Below are 21727 nucleotides of genomic sequence, written 5' to 3'. Positions count from 1 at the left end.
TTTATTAAACTTCACCGAAACAATCTGCAGATTTCATTAAAATTGAATAAACTATCATCTTGTCTTTATTTTTAGTTAGCACCTTAAAAGCTTAAAGCTGTAAGCTAATGATAGTTATATAAGAGCAGATGCTGCTGGTGCAATAAGCTGTACGTTTTACGTCCAGTGGATGATGATCCGATTAGTCGACTAATGCAAAAATAATCGGTGACTAGTCGACTATCAAAATAATCGTTTGTGGCAGCCCTAGTGAAGATGCTGCAGAGGATGGAGATGTGCTGTTTGGTGCCATCCATGAAGCAGATGATTTACAGGCAGTATGAGAATAATGAAACTATCTCAGACAGTATACCAACGACCTTAAACCCCTACATGGAGTCTGTAGGCCTGGTGTCTTTCTGCTCTTATTGCTTAGAGCTGACCCTGAACTGTTAACAGTGCCCAGCCTTCAGATGAGAAAACCTTTTTATGTAGGTAACCCCCTGACACTGACCTCTGGGTAAACGTTAACATTTTAATCTGAATAAAGATTTAGCAAACACATCTATAATTGTGTTACCGGGTGAATATTGAGGAGGAACGGCCTCATGGGACTCTTTAGGGCGTGTGTGGATATCGCCAGTTGTTAAAGCAAACCAAATAAAAGTTTTGCCCTGCGTAAACATCACGTTTCTCGCCAACGGATGTGTGTCTCCCTTTCTATTTACCGGTTGTGCTGATGTGTTGTGTGAGAGCACGGTGCCTGCTGTTTACTCTGCGGGAGACCAGATAATTTCTGTAGATAATGCACACTGCTGTGCAAAAAGTTTATATGCATCTGATGCTCAGATTCCTATCCGTCGGGGACGCGTGGGATCATCTCAGATGCATTGTGCAGCACAACAATGAGCCCCAACATTCATCCGGAGTGATAAAGGACTATCATCAAGCAGAGAAGAACAAGCGGTCCTGGAACAGATGGTGTGGACCCCACAAAGCCCCCGATCTCAGCATCGTGGAGTCATTCTGGGATTGCAGAAAGAGATAGGGGAAAGTTTAGATGTTACTGCCAACTCGTATGGAAAAGGGAAAACTTTCCCTCAAACAGTGAATGCGTATACATCATGTAAAAGACTAACAGGACTCATATGTGTCATATGGACTTTTTCATGCGGTTGCTGTTACAGCCCTTGTCCAGTCTCTGGATCCAACCATGGAGGAGTTTTCAGTAGGAGAGTCTACAGTTCTCAAACCCACGCATGGTCCATTAGCTCCAGTGTGTGAGCAGCTGAATGCTGCTTGTTTCTTTGGACTGCACCGAGTCCTGAGTTCGCGCCCTGGGGTCGGACTATCAGTGCAGAGCCGGCGCCCGTGGGAGAACCTTATGCAGAAATGACCCGGACAGTGTTGATGCCATCTCTCGCCTGCGCAGTGTACATTTAAAAGCAACCCAACTTCACCTGGCTTGGCTCCCCGTGTGCTTGTCTTCTCCCACAAAGTGACGTTCTGGTCAAGTTAAACTAAAATCATAAACCAGCGGTCCCCAATCTTTTTTGCGCGGCACACCGGTCCTACGATATTTTCACAGACTGGCCTTTAAGGTGTCGCAGATAAATACAGCCAAATAAAACCAGTACCAGTACAAAAAAAAGGAAATGTATTCATAACACACGGGAAAAGACCCAGGGAAACTGAGGTAACGATAAAAGTGATAAAAAATAACGGTAAAAACGCTGAAAACCATAAATTTCACACCCGAACCTCAACTCTCGCGGCCTGGTACCAAACGACTCGAGGTTGGGGACCGCTGTCACAAACCATACCTGATTTTTAATTCGGCTGCTCTCCCTCCAATCTAGTCTTCTTGTTCGGCGGCTTCCTGTTCTGACCATAGATCTCAAAATTGCACCGAAGACAAAGACTTCTGAACGTGAGAGATTTTGGGCCACACCCACAAACTGTTGTCTTGCTATCAGCCAGATTTGAGCTGTTTTCCCAGTCAGTTTAGTGCTACCCCAGGAGAAGACCATAAGAACTGAGATTATTTTTAACTAATAGGTTCCTGCCATTGCAAAGATTGTACACATAACATCTATGAACAGTGATTTTCTATAAACTGTGTTTGTGGTTCTGTGTTCAGCCATTCCTCAACCCAGAGGGGGGGTCCAAGTGTGACGTCGTCCTGCTGAATCGTTGGAGTGTGAGAAACTACCAGGTCCAACGAGGTGACATCGTGTCTGTTGTGTGAGTAAATAAACCAAACGACACACGTGTGCATGAAATGGTTGTTTTGTTGAGAAATTATCAGACGGTGATGTAAACAAAACCCCCCGGTGCGTCTTTCACTCACGTTTCACGTGTACGTTTGTTTTTGTGTGGACGAGTCTCAGAAGTCGCTCTACGGCTACACGGCTAAGCTGCTGGGTTTGTGTTGATGCAGAAACCTTTTCACAGCCTCATATTCAACACCATCATCGAGTATAACGACGGGTTTGAACAAAATACCTGCAAGAAAAGGACAACAAGAAACCAGAATGATCTGAAAGTGACAGATAACAAATATCTGCTGGAGAAATCAAATGAAGCCACGAAACGCTGTGATTAACAGCGGCTGCGGTATTTTAAAAAGTTCGAGCTCTGATGGGGAACGCGTTCCCAACATTTGTTTTGTTGTGTGTCTCTCTGTAGATGGCGGCTGCTTTTGAAAGCTTAGCGCAGCGAGAACAATAGGAGCGCTCTTTATCTGACATTTCACGGGTACAAGGAGATGAGTCACTTATAAAACTAATATAATTTTATTGTCAAAGCATCAAAGCTGAGCCGTTGGTCTAACAGTTGGATTACAGCTGTGATAACACACTGCAGCCTCAAAGTCAGAAACACATTAAAGCAGGGATGTATGCACGTTTTCTTCCAGTGTTTTCCTTTTGTTAAACGGACACTCGGTCCGTTAAAAGGATTTCTGGAAGTGACTTTTAAGTTTTAACTAGAAACTAAGTTTGTGGGCGGTATGTTCCTCCCGGTTTGGAGGCTAAATCACTTTTGATGATTTTGCTATACAAGTTGTGATTGGAAAGTTTGGTCGGTCCATTGATCCATCCGTCTAAGATCTGGACAAAGGAAGGATTGTAGGTCTGCTAACTCGGGGGAGTGGTGAGTTTTGCATTTATATGGATTTTTTGCGTATTCTGTGTGCAGGCAAACGATGGCCACCGCACTGTGGTGCATAAGATAAGATGAACTAATAAAGGTCATCTTATCTTATCTTATGCACCACAGTGCGGTCTATGAGACTTTTGCCCAAGGTAGAATATTAATTAGAGCTCCTCTAAGTCTCGAAATTCTTGACTCCATGAACATTGAATAAAACAACAAGGATGCTCGTGGTTCGAGTTTGGACTCTTCGACTGAAAACTGTGACTCGGCCGGACGCCCCGGTCTCGTCTCCAGGTAAGTCAGATTCCCACATCCGCTTCGTGCGCGGCGGATTCTGCTCCGAGTGAACCAAACATAACAAACAGCGAGTGTGGTCCATCGAAAGAGCACCGACGCACACAGAGCCTTCGCTGCTCATCAGACAAATCTCGCTGGAGAATCACAAGTTTGAGTTTTTGCATCCGAGTGCAGCCTGGGAATGTCTCAGCCGTCCGTCCTCAGTCCCAGACGTCCGCCGCTCCATCGATGTTCCTGTGAGCGTCACACACACTGATTCAACCTGTTCAAACTGGAGAAGCTGCAGTCCCTCCAGCTGCTCCGAGACCCACAAAACTGAGATTTTACAATGAAATTGACAGATTTAACAGCCTTTTCCAGCTGTTTGATGGCGTGACGATGATTCTGTCATTTTTCCCCTAATTCTTTGTTATTTGAGGCAATCTGTGACAGGAGGCAGGAAGACGAGTCCTCCTCTGTGATTCTGCCCGGATGGCAGCTCCTCTCTGCTCAAGAGTCGGCGCTTTTGTAGGAAAAGATGTTTCTAAAAGTGTGTTCCTGTCGGTGCACGGAGCACAGCAGCTCCGAACCATAATTTAGCCTAATCTGAGTCTGAGTGCTGCTCACTTTGAGCCCCTATATTGTAGCTGAATGCATAAAGAGGCCTCTTTCTGGAGGAGGGGAGGCAGAGCAGCATCACACAGCTGCACAGCCATATACAGATGGAAAGGGAAATGGGGACACTGGTCGTGTAAAGTTCACCTGAGTGCAGAATCTCTCTGACATTTAGACTCGATCTGCTGTTTTTGTGGCGTTATCAGCTCAGTGCACCTCAGCCCTCCTCCCGTCTCTGCCTTTTTCTCTGTTTGTCTTCCAATCTTAAATCACCACCTGTTTACGTGGCAGCCCTTTGAAGAAGAGGGGGATCTTTCCTCAAAGCAGCAGATAGCGAGTCCTCCACATGTGAAAGTGATCTGTATCGCCTCACCTCATCACTGGGGATTGTGTTCAAATCTCTCGTAAAGCCGCGTCTATCATCCTGCGACGTCGCCTCGGATTTAAATTTCAAACGTGCGACTACGCTGCGGGCGAGGCCGACTCGGGCTTGTAATTGGCACTCGTTTTAAGGAAGATCGTTTGGGGGAATGTGCCGGTCCTAAGAGTAAAGTCTTATTTACGCTGTTTGGCACGTGCTGGAGAAGAAAAGCGATTGCGTCCCTTTCTTTCTGGAGAGCTCGGCGCTTCTGTGGCTGTTTGTTTGGTGAAGACCAAACCTGATTGATTTTACGTTTTATGACGACCTGTGTTCTGTAGTTTCCCTGAAATCACGTTGAGGTTTTATTCTTGGCTCGAGTTGGAGATCCTAATCAGGAGTTCTTGGTCGAACGTTTCACTGTCGTTCTTGTTTTTCTAGCTCAGACTGGAAATAATCTAGTATTTCTAGTACTTTAACAAAACACTCAAATAATGAAGGAGAGGATGCTAAAATATATAAATGAAATGTAAGTACAGGTTATACTTGTTTAACGTTGGGCCTTTCCTAAACCTGATGTAGGTTTTTGGTGTCTGCGAGTCAGAATAAAACCCAAATATCACAAATATGAAGCAAGATACAAACGGATAAACTTGTGATTCATGCTGAACCTTAGAAACAGGGCTGTGAAGAAAGGATTTGGCCACATTCTGATTTCTTACTTTCATGTTGTTTCAGTTCATCGAACAAACTTTAAGACAAAAGATAACCGAGTAAATGCAACATGCAGAGTTCAATTTCACAATCCAGACCTGATCTCTGTCACACCTGCTGAAAAAAATAAAGTGAAGCAGGCTGAAAGATCTCAAACAGCAGCACATCACGCCGCGACCCAGTGACACCATCAGTCGGTCACAGAGACTTTGTAAGGCTCTGGGACTCCAGAGAACCACAGTGAGAGCTGTTATCCACGCACGGAGGAAACCTGGAACGGGGCTGAGCCTTCCCACCTCCCCAACCTCTGATCGAAAATACGAAGGTTTGGCAGCGGCCGAGTTGAAGTCCGGACTGACTGAGGTCATGACAAAGAATCTCGGACGTGATATGAAGGAGTCACTGACGTTGTTGGGTTCAGGGGCAGGTCGCCTCTACATGGCTTTAACGCATCGTTCCTCCTCTTGATGTCCCGTGTGCCGAACTATCAGCTCGTGTGTTTCTGTCGCCGGCGCCGTCTGCCATGTTGGTTTTGATGCCCTGCGATGAGAGTGATTCTAGAGGCTACACGTATGAAATGAGAAGGGCGTGCTTTTGCATTGTGACGTTTACGCGTCGGCTCTCTGCGAGTCATGGCGCGCTGAACATGGCTTCAGTCGTGTTTCTGGGGTTGCTGGTGTTGTTAGAAGAGGACGTGTGGAAACGTCTTCCCACTGTGGAGATTTGTGGCAGTTAACGCAGCACAGATTTGACGTGTCTCAGCTCCTGAGGGTATTCACGGGCTCCCCAACAGGATGTTCGAGTGTTAACTTCATTCCCTGGTTATTATCGTAATGAGATGAAATGTAAGCCTGACTTTTATAATCACGGGCTTCATTCCCACATCTGTAATCTTCAGCACCTACGGCACACTGAGACTTTTAACCCTCTCCAGGCAGGCGTTGCCCATTTGCAACAGTTAAAAACTAACAACCTGATTACCCCACATACGAGTTTTTTTACTCAGAAGCACCACTGCAGGACTCGGTCGTGCATTAGCAACAAAAAGTTTAATTTGAGCCTGAGAGGGTTGAGGTGTGAATCTTCCCCCTTCTGCAGCTCTTTGAGCATCGTTTCATCCTTCAACAGTAATTTCAATAAGCATTGTCGTTTCAGCGCAACGACTCTTTCTTGTTATCTCTCTATACCTACATGCCTCTTTCTCCAACGTCTCCAGAGATCAGGACACGTGTCAAAGTCTCAGTTAGTTGTTTCTTAAAATATTATTATTTTCTGAGGCGTAGACTGTTGAGGCGAGGAAGCAAAAAGCCTGTGGGGTTTCTATAAGCGTCTCAAATACAGATGCAAACGACAGGAGAGAAGAAACCCGGTGAAAACAGCGAGGCGGAAATAACGAAGGGAGTCAAAGAAATGAGCGCTGTGCTTGCGTGCTGAAGGAGTTCAAACTGAAGGAGCTGGAATAACAGTTATTGCAACAAATTGCATTTTTGTTGCACGCTGTTTAAAAAGAGGTGAAGCATTGCTCATGCTGCCACAGCAGCTGGTTTCCTTCGTCTAAACGAGGCGACTCCCAGCAGAACAGGTCACTCTGTAACACCACTGCTGTGATATTCATTCATACTCGAAGAAAATTACGAGGGGTTTGCTAAACGTAGTATTGTAACCGAGGTGTTCACTGAGCAGCACACTAATGCGTTTCAAACTCTGGATGGGTGGGTGTGCGCAGCCCAGTTTATTTTAAAGGTCGACACTTAGGATGAATTTTGAGACATAAAATGACAAAAAGCTGTTTTGGGTCTTGGAGTCCAATTAAACTTTCCACATATTTCAAACAAGATTCCCCAGATTGTGTCAGATGTCTTTGTTTTTCAGTATAAATCATTTTCTTCCAGTGCAAGCTTGTCTTATCCAGTCGCGTTGGTCTGTGAGATTTCCCACCAAAACAACGCTATCAGCTTATTGGATCTCACATCTATAAGAGCTGCAGTACTTCCTCATTAACTTAAAAACCTATCAGCTGAATTCAGCCAGAAATAAAGTCAGTGTCTTTTACTGTAACACATATTATGAGGATCTGCCTCCTCATAATTGGAAAAACAGACTCCTGCTCTCAGATTCACTTGAAGTTTCATATCTCTGCACTAAGATGAGTATCTGTGGAGTAATAATTCTCCAGTCGTCTCGGAGAGGTGCTCAGCAGACGTGTGACGTGCTTTTAAAACCATTTCACCTTTCAGGTAGATGTCTACTCTTTTTCATGCTCTCAGCCTTAAATGACTGTTATTACTCTTCATCAGTGTCACACATGTAACCAGTAGGTGGCCGCCTCTAAATACCAGTAGGTTCTTATAACCGTATTAAATGCAGGTCACTGTGCCCCATTGAATAGAAATAATGGGTTGAGTGTTTCCAAGTGAAAACAGCAGGAAAATGAGGCATCAGGAGGCTGATGGGCAGCAGACGCATGTCCTCCTGCAGGCTGCTAATGGTAACGTAACATTAGAGACCGATAACAGGGAAGAAGTTTAATGTTGTATTTCAATGGTTGTTTGTTTCGTTTCATTCCAATCTTGCACCACAAGAAACTTTCAATAATAATTAACCAACAATCTTAATTTAATTACTGCTCATGTTTTGTTTGTGAGGTGTCAACGATTTATCGTGTTGAGGAAAACATTGTCGATTTTTATAAAAATATAGACGCGGTAAGCATGCACGGTAGCACTGACACACAAAGCGCAACCTTACAGCACACCAACACAACCGGCCAACAACAGCGACCACCAGTAACGCTGCCAAACACCAACCAGCAGCAACGACAGGCCAAAGACGAGAACGAGAAGAAGGAGCAAGCGCCGTCGGCTGCAGGCGTCCTCCAGCAACAGCTTCGCTTCATGCCAAGTGGCTTTATTGTCATTCCAACTGTGTGCAGTGGTACAGCACAAAAATAGGAATGTGCAAAAAGCAGCTTCATGCCTCTCCAGCTGTGACAGAGTCTTCTCATCGTGGTGGTGACCAGCAACTTTGACAAACTGGTGATAATTGATGTCCTGGGAATAACAACGTTCAAACATCATCAGTAGGGTTGATATGCGCCTGTTTCCACACTGTCGCACACTTCAAATGTGATTGTTTACATAACAAAGACACGATTAGTAATCGCAGATTACTGGTTAGAAGCTCGAGGAGGCGGTGCTTACTGTGGATATAAGGCTTTTTTTTAACCCGGCGTTGGCTGAGACGAGCGACCTGATCAAAAACAGGAAGAGGAAACAGAATGTTGGATTTCTGCTGTAAGGCTCAGAAACCATAAAAATAACACGATTTCACTCGTAGGATGAACCTGAAAGAACGTTTGATTTTTCTATAACAAAATGATGTTTTCCTACTTTTGCGCCTGAAACTCAGTTTAATGGAAACCAAGTTAATTGGACTTTACTTCCCCGCGGCAGTCACTACACCTTCACGGTACGATCGCACAGCTTCACACGGTTTAATCTGCTGTCATGCGTCAGACAGCAGCTGCCTCCTTCAACACATTTCATAAAAGAGAGGGCGAGCGAGGAAATGAGCGGAACGGCTGCGGTGTCTGTGTTCACCGCTACGTTTATATATTTATTTCTCATCCGATTCCTGTTCAGCAGAGCAGGAAATGAAGTATTCACATCTTCTTAGAGCTCAGATTTATGGCCTTGCTGATTGCTAATTGGCTAGTGAATAATCACGTGTAGTACAGTGAAGACCAGAGAGCGGAGGGACCTCGTCGCTGTGGTTTACTGCTGAAGAGCGTTTGTGACGTTCCTCCTCACCTGTCTCAGGTGGTCATTAAAGGCGTCTTGCTGTGACACCTGGATGAAGTTCATCAAATTAGATAGAAACGTTTTAGATCTGCTTTTAGAACAAGAGTGCATGGTTTCATTGTTTCCAGTCTTCATCTCCAGACGTGAAGCTTTATTAGCTCAGCTCGGCATAATAAATGGATGAATTTGAAGATTGTGTTCAGAACTTACCCACCAATCATCTGATTTGATCATTAAGTGTCATCAAGCGTTCAGTAATGGCTGCCGTCCGCGAACGAGAAACTCTTCACAGCTAATTATGTGTTCTTGTCTTTGTTGAAGGTAAATAATCATTTAGAGCAGCGGTCCCCAACCCCCGGGCCTCGGACCGGTACCGGTCCGTGAGTCGTTTGGTACCGGGCCGCGAGAGTTGAGGCTCAGGTGTGAAATGTATGGTTTTCAGGGTTTTTATCGGTTTTCAGCGTTATTTTGTTATCGTTTTTATCGTTTACTCGGTTTTCCTGGGTCTTTTCACGTGTGTTATGAATAAATCTTCTTTTTTCGGTACCGGTACTAGTTTTATTTTGTTGTATTTATCCGCGACACCTTAAAGGCCGGTCCGTGAAAATATTGTCGGACACTTAAAACTATTGAAAACATTTATAAAAGAAGTTTAAAACTACTTGACAAAAAACCGACTTCCCACCACCACTGTCATGTGTTAAAAAAACATAAATTACTGAACTTCAATAACTTAGTGAAACTTAAAAGAGTGAGTTTAATATATAAAGTCTTACACTCCCTCCACCACCACTAAAGCAGTTCATTAGGCATAAAGAAAGCTCAGACAGGACCACTCGAGCTACAATCCGAGGAGACTTGTTTATACCCCACAGACGGACAGCATTTGGGCAGAACGTCCTCTCTGTCCAGGAGGCCATCTGTGGAACAGTCTTCCTCAACCCATTAGAGAATGCTCTACACTCAATTTGTTTAAGGCAAAGGTTAAAAACTGGTTATGGACAAATCAAGTGTGTGATCATGTATGAGTTGTATAGTTTTAATGTTTTATTTGGGAACAGAATGGTGTGTATGTGTAAGTTTGGTGATGGAGTTTTTATTATGAATGAATGATGAATTTTTATGAATTATTATGTCTATTTTTATGCTTAAGGACAACAGATGGAAATTAGCCCTTGGCTATAATCTGGTATGTTTACATTCATGTAATTTTTTTTTTTTACATTTATGTTCATTAACATGCACTGTCCTAAATAAATAAATAAATAAAGGAACCGGTCCGTGGCGCAAAAAAGGTTGGGGACCGCTGATTTGGATCAAACAGCATGTAAGCACGCCGAGTGAAATGCTGACACACGTTTATGCTAACACAACGAGCCAGAGTCCGCTCTTTGTCCCGCTGCCAAAGTATAATTCCAGCACAGTTGGTGGAGAATAGCAGGAGATCTGAGAGACGGCACATGAGTCCATGCTGGGCTCTGAAGCTGATTTCCATTAAACTGGTGTTACAGGCGGGCTAATTAAACGGGCCCACAGAGGTTTCAGTCTTAAAGAAGCAAAAACACTTCTCAGCTTCTCAGCAGTGAATGAGACATTCAGCTCAGTTTACCTGCTGGGAGCACACCTGATCTATATAATACATGCAGTACATGTATGTGTTCTGTACACATGTACTGTTTACCTTCAGATCCCCCCCCCCACTGTCACTCAGCACCTGATCCCACAGGGCTGCGTATTCAGCCACCTGCTGCACACCAACCCACCCAACCACCGTCATCATCATGTATACCGATGACGCCACCATGGTTGGGCTCATCTCTGATGGAGGTGAGACAGCGTAGAGGGCGGAGGCAGACGACCTGTCCCGCTCAGAGAACGTCCTTAAAACCAAAGAAGTCGTAGTGGACAGACACAGGTCCACTGTCCCGTCGTTATGGATGGAGAACAGGTGGAATCCGTCTCCAGGTTCAGGTTCAGGTTCCTTTGAAGAATCAAAAGTTAATCCCAGTTGTTGCTCTGACAGATGGATTGTCACTGACTTTGGTTAACCTCAAGATTGTGGCTTTTAGTGAGTCCTGTTTCCTGGAACACCAGTACGAGAGTCCGCTTCACCCCGTCCCAGCGATTAGCCTGTGGCAGGTGCTAACTGTCATCTTCCCACAGCCTCCCTGAAGCCTGTTCATAGGCAACCTAACAACACCGCTGAACACACTAATCACAGCTCTCGCCTACATTATAACACTCCTCAACTACTGGATCGTTTTTAAACTCTAAGTACTCTCATGTGCTGCTAATGCATTGTTAACTTCAGAGTCCAGAAAAACCAATGACGGCTTTCTGTTGAGGACCTGACTTTGAGCACTTTTACGTCACTGAGTCAAACGCATCAGGCTGGAAAACTGTTACTGTAACTGCTTCAACAGGAATATTCAGTAGAAATCTGTTCTACAGTTACACGAGCAGAAGTGAATCATTAAATTTATGTTAGCTTTTCATCGACTCTCGTTCTGAAATGCTCACGCGCTTTCTTTGAGCCACAGCTGGATTAAACCCCACCCCTGCTGGCCTGCCTGGTTGCTGTCCAGCGATTGGTCACCACGCTGTCTCCTTGTGAGAACCCTGATTGGACATCCTACAGCCGGTACTTCAGTTACCGATCAAATCAAAGAGTGTAATCAGACCTCTGTATGATTACAGGTGTAACTGTGACCGATTACCAAGATGAGTAAAGTCGCACACCTGTTGCTGTCCAACTACTTCGACCAAAACCGCCGTTTGCTCCTCCTCGGTGATGTAGTTGCCGTGGGATGAGAGTACAAATGGAGAGCGCTACATACAAGACAACATAATATCTGCTCCTGCCCTAATGTTCTGCCTGCACATGCTTATCCACACCTGATATTGATGCAATTAAAAGATAAAACACTCGGAGGCAAACCCATTTATTTCTCTTTCTGTCTGTGTCCTTTCTTCTCTGCATGCTGGCTAATACGGGAGACGTCGTCAGCGTCCAACCACACGGCGCCTTCTTTGTTTTCCTCCCAGTATCTCGTACTGGCATCAAAGCAGCACACGGCCCTCCTCTAATGTTTCCTCTGCCCGTTTAGTGGCGGCGGATGCCTCCCTCCCAGCACCCGTTAGTCAGTTGACATATTGAGGGCACGATGAAGGCTGTACGTTAACGCTGCAGGGAGCGACACACTTAAAGGAATCCGGTGGGAAAAGAAAGGGAAAAAGTTCTTTCTATCAGGATGTCGTTTCAACTTTTTGGCATAAATACACAATAAAAATCCCACATTGGAAATGTGGATGTCGCCACAGAGTGACTAACCCAGCCCAGTATGACCTCAGAGCGCTTTATTAATGTCAGGCCGGGACAGTTGAGCTCAGCTGTAACTCGGCACTTTAAGGCGTTTCTGTGTGCTGGCTCCGTTTAGTCATGTGCTCATCACGCACAGTGTGTGCTTTGCTACCAGTTAAAGTGCTACACCTGAGAAACCCTCCTTCTCAAAGGTTTTCAAGGCGATTAGGATAGAATAGGATAGAATAGAATAGATTAGAATAGAATAGAATAGGATAGAATAGATTAAAATAGATTAGGATAGGATAGATTAGAATAGGATAGAATAGAATAGGATAGGATAGATTAAAATAGAATAGAATAGGATAGGATAGAATAGAGTAGAATAGAATAGGATAGAATAGATTAGAATAGATTAAAATAGAATAGAATAGGATAGGATAGAATAGAGTAGAATAGAATAGATTAGAATAGATTAAAATAGAATAGAATAGGATAGAATAGAATAGATTAAAATAGAATAGAATAGGATAGATTAAAATAGAATAGAATAGGATAGATTAAAATAGAATAGAATAGGATAGGATAGAATAGAGTAGAATAGGATAGGATAGAATAGAATAATCCTTTAATTGTCCCACAACGGGAAATTTGGTTGTATCAGCAGCAAAAAAACACAATTGTTACATATTTGCATCATGACAACAGTTACCAGAGCAGAGTTGTTCAAACTAGCGTACAGATAGTGTGCAGACAGAGCAGGACACTGAAAGATGTTTAAATAGTCAAGAATATTTAGAATAAGTAGAAAAGTGCAGATTGTGTGATTGTACCTGTGCATTAAAAAGTAGACGTGTAACTTCCAATAAGTTAGTTTATATATAAGCTGAGAAAAGTAATGTGCAGTTATAACAGTAGAAGTTATTACAGCGCAGATGTAAACATCTGTGTTTGTTGGGAGCAGGTCTGATGGTGCAGTCTGAGGAGGAAGGACCTGCAGAAACGCTCCTTCATGCATCAAGGATGCAGCAGTCTGTCACTGAAGCAGCTCTGCAGTTCAGCAACATTTACATGCATGGGCTGGGAGACTCTGTCCATCAGAGATGTTATTTTGGCCACAGTCCTTCTGTCTCCACCACCTGCACTGGGTCCAGAACAGAGCTGGCCTTCCTGATGAGTTTATCCAACCTCTTCCTCTCAGCTGCCGATAAACTGCTGCTCCAACATACCACACTGAAAAAAATGACAGATGCCACCAGAGTCATAGAAGGTCTTTAAAAGCGCTCCCTGGACTCCAAATGACCTCAGCCGCCTCAGCAGGTAGCGTCTGCTCTGACCCTTCCTGTAAAGAGCATCAGTGTTGTGGCTCCAGTCCAGTTTATTATTCAGGTGAACACCCAGGTACCTACACGAGTCCACTATCTCCATGTCCCTGGATGTTCACCGGTGTCAGTGTGGAGGCTCTGCACACTGACACCGGTGAACATCCAGGGAGTGGATGTTGCACCTTTGCACTGTTTAGGCCAGACACAAAGAAGATGCCACACACACGACGGTTTAAGCTGAACATGTGGCGATGAGCTGGAAGTCCCAGCTGCTCCACATCCTTTAAGCCAGCGCTGGAAACGAGCTTTGATCCAGGCTAATTCCTCTGCTGCCAGGAGGCGTCCCCCCGCCCCCCCGAGCTCCCAGCAGGCTTTGTGTCGCCAGCGTTTTAACACAGTTCCGTTAATTGGTCCTGTGGTGGTGCTGCGTTAAAACCAGAGCAGAGAATCAAACAAAGTGTGAACGCGCTGCTTTAAAGCTGGTTTCACTCTGTCATCAGGTGCAGCCACACGTCATGAAGAATTAGTGGAGGAATTTCCTTTTATATGCGTGAGTTATAGAACCAAGAAGTGGAATTTTGAGTGTAGTTTTACTGTTGAATCAATACATCGTTTTATAGAGCCGAGACATTTACTGCAGTGCGATATGCAGCGTAGCAGCGCCCCATTAAATCACAGCTCCCAGCAGTTCATCTCAAGGTAATGATGACAAATTAAAATGACATAAAATAAAGTAAATTTAAGATCATATTTTTAATGCTGGCTTTTAGCTCTGGCATACAGACGTGCTGATGGCGTCCGTGCACTCGGAGGATTACCTTCAGCTTAATGTTCTTCGGTTTAAGTCGGAATTAAAAGTGGAAGCGTAAACATGGATGTGGATTTATGGATTTGTGACTTTGCTCGACTGTTTTTTTCCCACAAAAGCTGTTTAAGATTCTTCTTCTTTGATTTTGGGGTAAGACTGTTGATGATGAGATGACAGACGAGTGAAGTTTAGATATTTGCTGAGTGGGCGTCCATCTCAATATTTCCTCCAGTGTCCGAACAAAATAAAACATTTAAACGAGTTAAAAACGGGTTTTTCCTTTTCCACGGATGCAAAGAAGACATTTGAAGCAAAAAGTAGAAAATGCAAGAATATTGTTGTTTGTTGGCGTCCATAAGTTTGTTGTACACGTACAATGACAATAAGAGGCTATTTTATTCTGTTGTGCCGATCACAGTGTGTCGGGTGCTTGTTTTTATCACGTTACTGCAGCAGGGAGTCGGGTTCAGAGACCCAGGATGGGCTGGCGTCCCCCTTCCTGCTCACTGGGAGCTGCTCTAACACTCAGTTTAGCTTCACCTGTTTTTCTGCAGTGAAATCTTTGATAAATGGCCGGCGCTGAGCGGTCACGTGGTCAGTTTGTATTTTTGGATGTGTGTGGTGGCTCAGCCCAGAATCTCAGACTGAAATGGATGATTCAACCTTCAAGACCTTTTTTAGACGGCCGCGATGAAGCTTTTCTCTCTGCGTCCGTCACCATTGTGTACTTTGTATTTTATGCTTTGGTGGTTGAATTCGATCCAGGACATGATTTGCCATCAATAATAATAAATTCCATTCAGGTTTATTTATTCATATAGTGCCAGTTTACAACACCGGTCACCTCATTGCACTTTATGTTGTAACGTAAAGAGCGTCTGATTATAGAGAGAAACCCGAACATCCTGCTATGAAGGAAAAACTCGCTTTTAACAGGAAGTGACCTCCGGCAGAATCATCTGCATCCGACGGAGCCTCTGTTCAGTTTCTCTCAGAACATTTTAATATCTTACTTTTTATTTTACTTTAAGACCAAAGACTAAAACTGGAGCGATGAATGATGTGTGGATGTCTTTCTTCGTGGTTCCTAAAACTAAACTAAACTCTGTTTCTTTTATGTAAAATTCAAATTTTAAAGTCTCTGAATTCATCATTTTTTATCCTAGATACGTTCACCACTTTAATCACAGAAAACATCCAAGTCAGCGATGGAAGTGCTCCATGATTTTCTCAGATATCACTCGGTGTATGTCACAGTCAAAAGAGAACTGATTGACCTGAGGCGCCCACCTGAGCGTGGCGGCAGGTGGTGGGCGGGGTGTGAGGGGTCACCTGTGATGGGCCTGGGCTTTTACCAATGAGAAAAATATTCTTCCGGATGCTGTATTAAATTTTATGTTTTGAAGAGTAAAGAATGAGATGTGTTTTCATCTGATTAATAAAACTTGATGTATTTGATTTGCTATGTGGGGGCTAAAACAAGTAACCGAAGCAAAGTGTTAAACTTTGGTGTTTCCTGGTGAGAGGCAGCGCGTCCATCAACAATGCAAATGGAAATCAATGCCTCAGGAACAGGAAATCGTTGGCGTCCAAATGAAAGAAGGTGGAAATGCCAGTCACACCCCAGGAGGCTGATGGATGGAAAGAAGAGGCCTCCTGGACGCCCTCAAGGCCTGGACGGGAATACAGAGAGCGCGGTAACCGTGTCCAAGGAAGATCATGCATCTCCGCAGTTTGATTTAAACAGACAGGATGCAAAGATTAAAAACCAACGTTAATGAATATGGAAATGGAAAGAACTAAAATTAGGCCGAACTAAAGGAGCAGTAATGTTACAGTTGTTCTTAAATGAAACTTCTGCAAAGAGAAAGAAATGAAGTCGTGATTTTTGAAAAGAAGTAATTCTGCTCCGTTTAACAAGCCATCCAGTAACGTCTAGTTTCATTTTTCTAAAGGGAGAGAGTCAGAAACGTCCACAGGCTCCAAAACTGAGCAAGTCTCACTAAAATAATCCAGCTGGATAAATGGCACCAAGGCCAGAGGCAAGAGGCATAAATGTACTTTTAAAAGGACAGTTCACCCCAAAACAAGATGATTGCAGGCTGTCTGTGTAAAACCGGTGAACCTGAGACTGATTGAGCTCGAACAGTCAGTTCACAACATGAATGAATGGCTGTTCATCCGCGTGCTGGACAGTCAAACGCACAGTGACAGCGCCATTAAACAGTGAGTGTTTCCCAATCGACGTGGCGGAGCGTCCGTCCCTCATCCATCTGCTACTGTCACAGCGTGTGAATCACCTAAAGCAGCGGCCTCCAACCTTTTTTGCACCACGGACCGGTTTATGCCCGACAAAATTTTTCACGGACCGGCCTTTAAGGTGTCACGGATAAATACAACAAAATATAACACACGTGAAAAGATCCAGGAAAACTGAGTTAACGATAAAAACGATAACAAAATAACGCTGGAAACCGATCAAAACCCTGAAAACCAGACATTTCACACCTGAGCCTCAACTCTCGCGGCCCGGTACCAAACGATGGACCGGTACTGGTCCGAGGCCCGGGGGTTGGGGACCGCTGACCTAAAGTCGTTTTAATTGAGGTCTGCGTTGCCTCAGCTCTGGCCGCAGGAGACGGATGACTGAAGTCAAGGGAAGGGAGGAAGAGGAGACTGATAGAGCAGCATCCGTCCGTTGCCTTGGTAACTTGGTGAAACTCTACAGACGGGAGGAGGAAGCAGCCAGGTTGATGTGACTGACAGATCTGGTACAGAGTGCACAGAACGAGCGGAAGTGGGCGATCGTGACTCAAGAGTTAGGTGTTCGTCTTGGAATCGGAAGGTTGCCGGTTCGAGCCCCGGCTCGGACAGTCTCGGTCGTTGTGTCCTTTGGCAAGACACTTCACCTACCGCCTACTGGTGGTGGTCAGAGGGGCCGATGGCGCGATATGGCAGCCTCTCCTCTGTCAGTCTGCCCGAGGACAGCTGTGGCTGCAACTGTAGCTGCCTCCACCAGTGTGTGTATGTGAGAGTGAATGAATAGTGGAATTGTAAAGCGCTTTGAGGGGTCCCGAAAAGCGCTATATAAATCCAATCCATTATTATTATTATTATAAGTGGCAGCGAGAAGAAAGAAGCTCCGAGACGCCGACGAGGCGAGCGCTCATCTGCTTCACGTGGGTTCCTCCTCTCTGCGCGCCCTCGCCTCATGCGCCACGAGAAGACGATTTAATGCTCGAGTTTCCAGACTGTGGGTCATCCCAGTCAGAGGCTGCGTGAAACTTTCACAGCATCGGTGGAATATAAATGCGTCGCCAGCTGAGGCCCGCATGTCGCTTTTTATTGAGAGATTAGCGGGATAATTCCTCACACGATACTCGGGGTCCTTGTGTTACCACAGAGCTGGCCTTGGTGCGCCTTTGTCATTCGTCACGTTTAAAGCAGGGCTGTCGAGGAGAGGTGGATGTTGTTGCGGGAGGGGGTCGAGGGGGGGAAGCAGCCTCGGGCTACGGGTCATATTTCATCGTTTAAGCGGAGCATCGCCTCCAAACTCCCCGCTGCCTGGCTCAGATGAAAGATAGCAGCGTGAGGCTTCACGCCAAAGCTTTGAGGCCTGTTCGTCACATCAGTGACTCGGGCTCTCTGAGGACTCGGGGAGGACCACACCTCGGGCAACAAAGCCTAGCAGCGAGGCGGGGAGAGGGGGAATTTGTAATGTCACTGGTAGACGCTGTGAGGTCTCAAACATTCATCTTTACTGACAGCGAGTGTCGGCAGGAGCAGAATCTGGGTTCCTGCTCATGTGAGATCAGGACAAAAAGAAAACGTGCAGGGACCCTCTGCTCTGTGACATTTGAGTCAGATAACTTGATGCGTACAGCACGTCCGGACTGCAGCAAGAACGATTTGGGATGATTGATGAATTATAGTTTCTAAGGTGTTTGCAAATCTCTTTTTTTCACTTCTCTTATCTCCTCGAAACTGATGAGGAAGCAGGAAGAGGTCCTCTGCATCTCAGCCTGCCTGGGGCATTTTTCATCGTGTGGCTTAATCTTGTGTCGCACGGTGAATCATCTCCTTAGGAATCAATGATCTGTCAACAACGCTACAGCATATCTGGAGATTTGACAGTTACCGTCATGTGAAAAAGGCATTTCTGATACGAATCTGCAATAAACACCAAGTCAGCCCTCACTGCTTCCATAGGACTTAAGAGAAAAATTACCAGCCATGGTCAGCACGCTGGAGGACTGATGATGATCTGAGTGGACCATGAGCTCCTCTGTAGAGTCAGTGTGAGGCCGTGTGTCCCACAGCTGAAGCTTGGATCACACCGGGTCATCAACAGGACAAAGATCTCAGCACAGCAGCAGGTCTGCAACAGAACGACTGAAGAAGAGAAGAACGGAGCTGCTGCAGAGCTCAGAGAGCTGTGCATGAACGAATGCAGCAAACCTCAATGAGCTGAAACAACACTGTGTTTTATTATTCAGTAATTCAAAGGTTCAGTACCAGAGTGAGTAAAATCTCAGTAAAACACACACACGGGTAAATCAGTGATGTGCAGCATTCACTGACTAACAAACATGTAAACAAATAAAGATGAGCACACTCTGGACAGAAATACCAAAAGCTGAAATGATGGTTTCAGTGCAAACCGTGACTAAAGTGTGCGTCTGTGATTTAATTATCACACAGGGAGGTGTGAATGTAAGCTGAGGTAGAAAGGTGTGAAATTAAATGTGAGTCTTTCCATAGCGAGCAGTCGTCTTTAATAAGCTTCAGAGGATAATGACAAGAAACACAATGTGAGCGGAGTGCTTCGGTGTTCAGGCGGAGCTCAAAGTCCTGCCTAGGAAGAGATGATCTGATGATGTCCCGACTATTTGTGATCCAGTCGGTCCGTTTATCATCAGCCTACTGACAAATTCAACCTCTTTTAAATGTCGGCTGCTTGTTTGCTTTAAACCGAAAACGATGAACAAAATTAAGAAATAAGAATAACAGGAGAAAAGGCTTGATGATGCCCATCAGTGAAATCAAAGTCTGTATGCTGGCAGTCTGATCCAAATGAACGGAAATCATGTCAGCTGTAGACTGTGTGCAGCACGTATACGGATGGGTGCAGCTACTTTAGGTCCATGCATCAGTTTCCTTATGAGGCTGCGAGGTGAGCATCTTGGTTGCCATGGTGTTGGTTCTCTTTGGATCCACATCTGGGTGAGAGGATGCAGCTGGTTGGATCCATCGACGTGCGGGTGCATCCCACAGGTGCTCATCAGTGTCTGTCAGGTGACGGCATTCACAAAGAGTTTATTTGTATTATCTGTTCATTGTTGGTTGTTTGGCTCTGCTCACTCCAAACCATCAGTTTGAACACAGAGGCTGTCCCTAAAAGCCTCTCGCTGCAGTCTCGTTTTGCTCTATAGTGCCGTCTCCACCCAGGGATGCTACCTGCTGCTGTTGCCATGGTTACATTTCTGTCAAACTCATTTTCTTCCCTCCTGCCATCAGATCTCAGTGAGCTACTTCAGCGTACGATCGGGGCCTGCAGCTTCGCCCTGCCTGTAATATCTGCTGATCATATGAGCCGAGCCGCAGGTTCAGTTTATGGTGACGATGAGTCCGAACTGCAGCAGGAATTCTGTTAGCATCATCAGGAAAACCGGCACAGAAATAATTATTAATCGTTCAGCCTGTGCTGGTGATTTTGTGTTAAATGGCTCTGATCTCTCTCTGCAGATGCAAACCTGTCTGCTGTTACTATGACAGCTGGCTGCTCGCTGCTGCTGAATGCTCCTGCTGACCTTCTGCTTCTCGCTGTCTTATTCTCGTGCCGTATGAAAGGTCTCTGAGAACAGTTCTCAAGATCCAGACTTTGGTTGTGGGCAGGTGAAAGTAGCACCAACAAAACACTGTGTAAAGCAGTTTGCAGCCAGAGCGTTTCCTCCACTTGGAATCTCGCAGATCTAAAACAGAACTTCCTCCACAGATAGCTGTGTTGTTGCTGCAGGACCTCAGTTCATTTCCAAAATGACGCTCAGCACTTTGCTTTCATAGATGAATACAACCGTTTGGCAACTCATCAGTGAAGAGTTGTTCTCATCGGTGCAGACGGACTGATGTTTGCAGTCGGTCTGCAGGTATTTGTAAATCCTCACCGGTTGGTCCAAATTCAACTGAGATTGATTGGAGACAGGTTTCTTTCCACCAGGCAAACTGTGCAATCACCTTGCACAAACGTGATTAATGTTACGAAATCAGTTTCACCCCGGTCCTTTTTTTCCTCGAAGGATCCAGAGACGGCACCGGAACTCAGTAGTCATTTCACAAAACCTTTGTTTATCTTTATTCATCTTCATTTAAGCATGCATCTTCTAGAAGGGGAGATGTGCCGGGCCGGTGTCCCTCTGCAAAATCTTCCACTGAAACACAGTTTTGTAGAAGCGACCCCATCATAAACCCCCATGGTGTGCTGCAAACTCTGTGTCTGTGTGTATGCACGAGCACGTGAGTGAGTGTGTGCGCGTACCTGTGTGTATGTGTGTGCACGTGAGTGAGTGTGCATGTAGGTGTGAGTGTGTCGTAACAGTTAAAGCACTGTGTGTGTCTCTGTATACGTGACTTAGAACAAAGGCTGCGTTCACACTGCAGGCGAAAGCGCATCAAATCCGACTTCTTTGACCCTCTGCGACCATCTATCCCATCATGGTGTGACAGCGTGAACGGCACAAATCCGATATTTTCAAATCCGATCTGGGTCACGTCGGTATGTGGTGCTGAATCCCATACATATCCGATGTTTTAGAAAGCGACTGCTGTTTGATGGTCATGTCACATTAGTCGCATTTTATTTGTAGTGTGAACGAGCAGACAAAAAAAATCAGAATTGAGCATCAAGACCTGCAGTGTGAACGCAGCCTTAGAAAACAGAGTTAACATATTACAAACACTGAGACCCCCACTCTGCATCCACTGGGCCATTGGCCTCTTGTTGTCTTACATTTACAGATAAGCAGAGTCTCCTGCAAACCTACTTCTAAGTTATGGCAATTATGACTTTTATTAAAACACCCGCCGGCCAGGCTTCTACCTTTCTACCTTTAAAAACCCGCCTTCTAGCCAAAATGGCTGGTAGGCTTTTAGCTAGGCTTTAGCTTCAGCCAAGTGGAAGCTAAATTGGCTAGTCATTCATATGTATATTAGGTTGTTACCTGGGAATTCTGGAGGGGAGTGGGGGTGTGTGAATGGGGGGGAGCTGCTAAAAGCTGTGCACTTCCTTTTCTGTTCGTCTTGATGCATTCTCAATCATCCAGGGAAATAAATCTCCAAAAGTCACCAACTTGGAGTGTTTCAGTTTGCCATCTTAGGGAGAAATCAACACACATGGGT

General features: G+C 45.1%; 1 protein-coding gene across 3 annotated transcripts in view; it reads left to right on the top strand.

Annotated features, from left to right (window-relative positions):
- immp2l (inner mitochondrial membrane peptidase subunit 2) overlaps positions 1 to 21727 on the top strand; it is a 207132-nt gene that overhangs the window by 30908 nt on the left and 154497 nt on the right. For all 3 annotated transcript variants that reach the window (XM_005936391.3, XM_042226402.1, XM_042226403.1), the window contains exon 3: positions 2120 to 2223. In XM_005936391.3, the coding sequence (XP_005936453.1) occupies positions 2120 to 2223 (104 nt within the window). The remainder of the gene's footprint in view (positions 1 to 2119; positions 2224 to 21727) is intronic.

This window comes from Haplochromis burtoni, unplaced genomic scaffold, assembly GCF_018398535.1.
Source record: "Haplochromis burtoni strain Fernald_Lab_line unplaced genomic scaffold, NCSU_Asbu1 Contig_210, whole genome shotgun sequence".
Taxonomy (NCBI): Eukaryota; Metazoa; Chordata; class Actinopteri; order Cichliformes; family Cichlidae; genus Haplochromis; species Haplochromis burtoni.
Note: the sequence above shows the minus strand (reverse complement) of the source record. Positions and strands in the feature narration are given on the sequence as shown.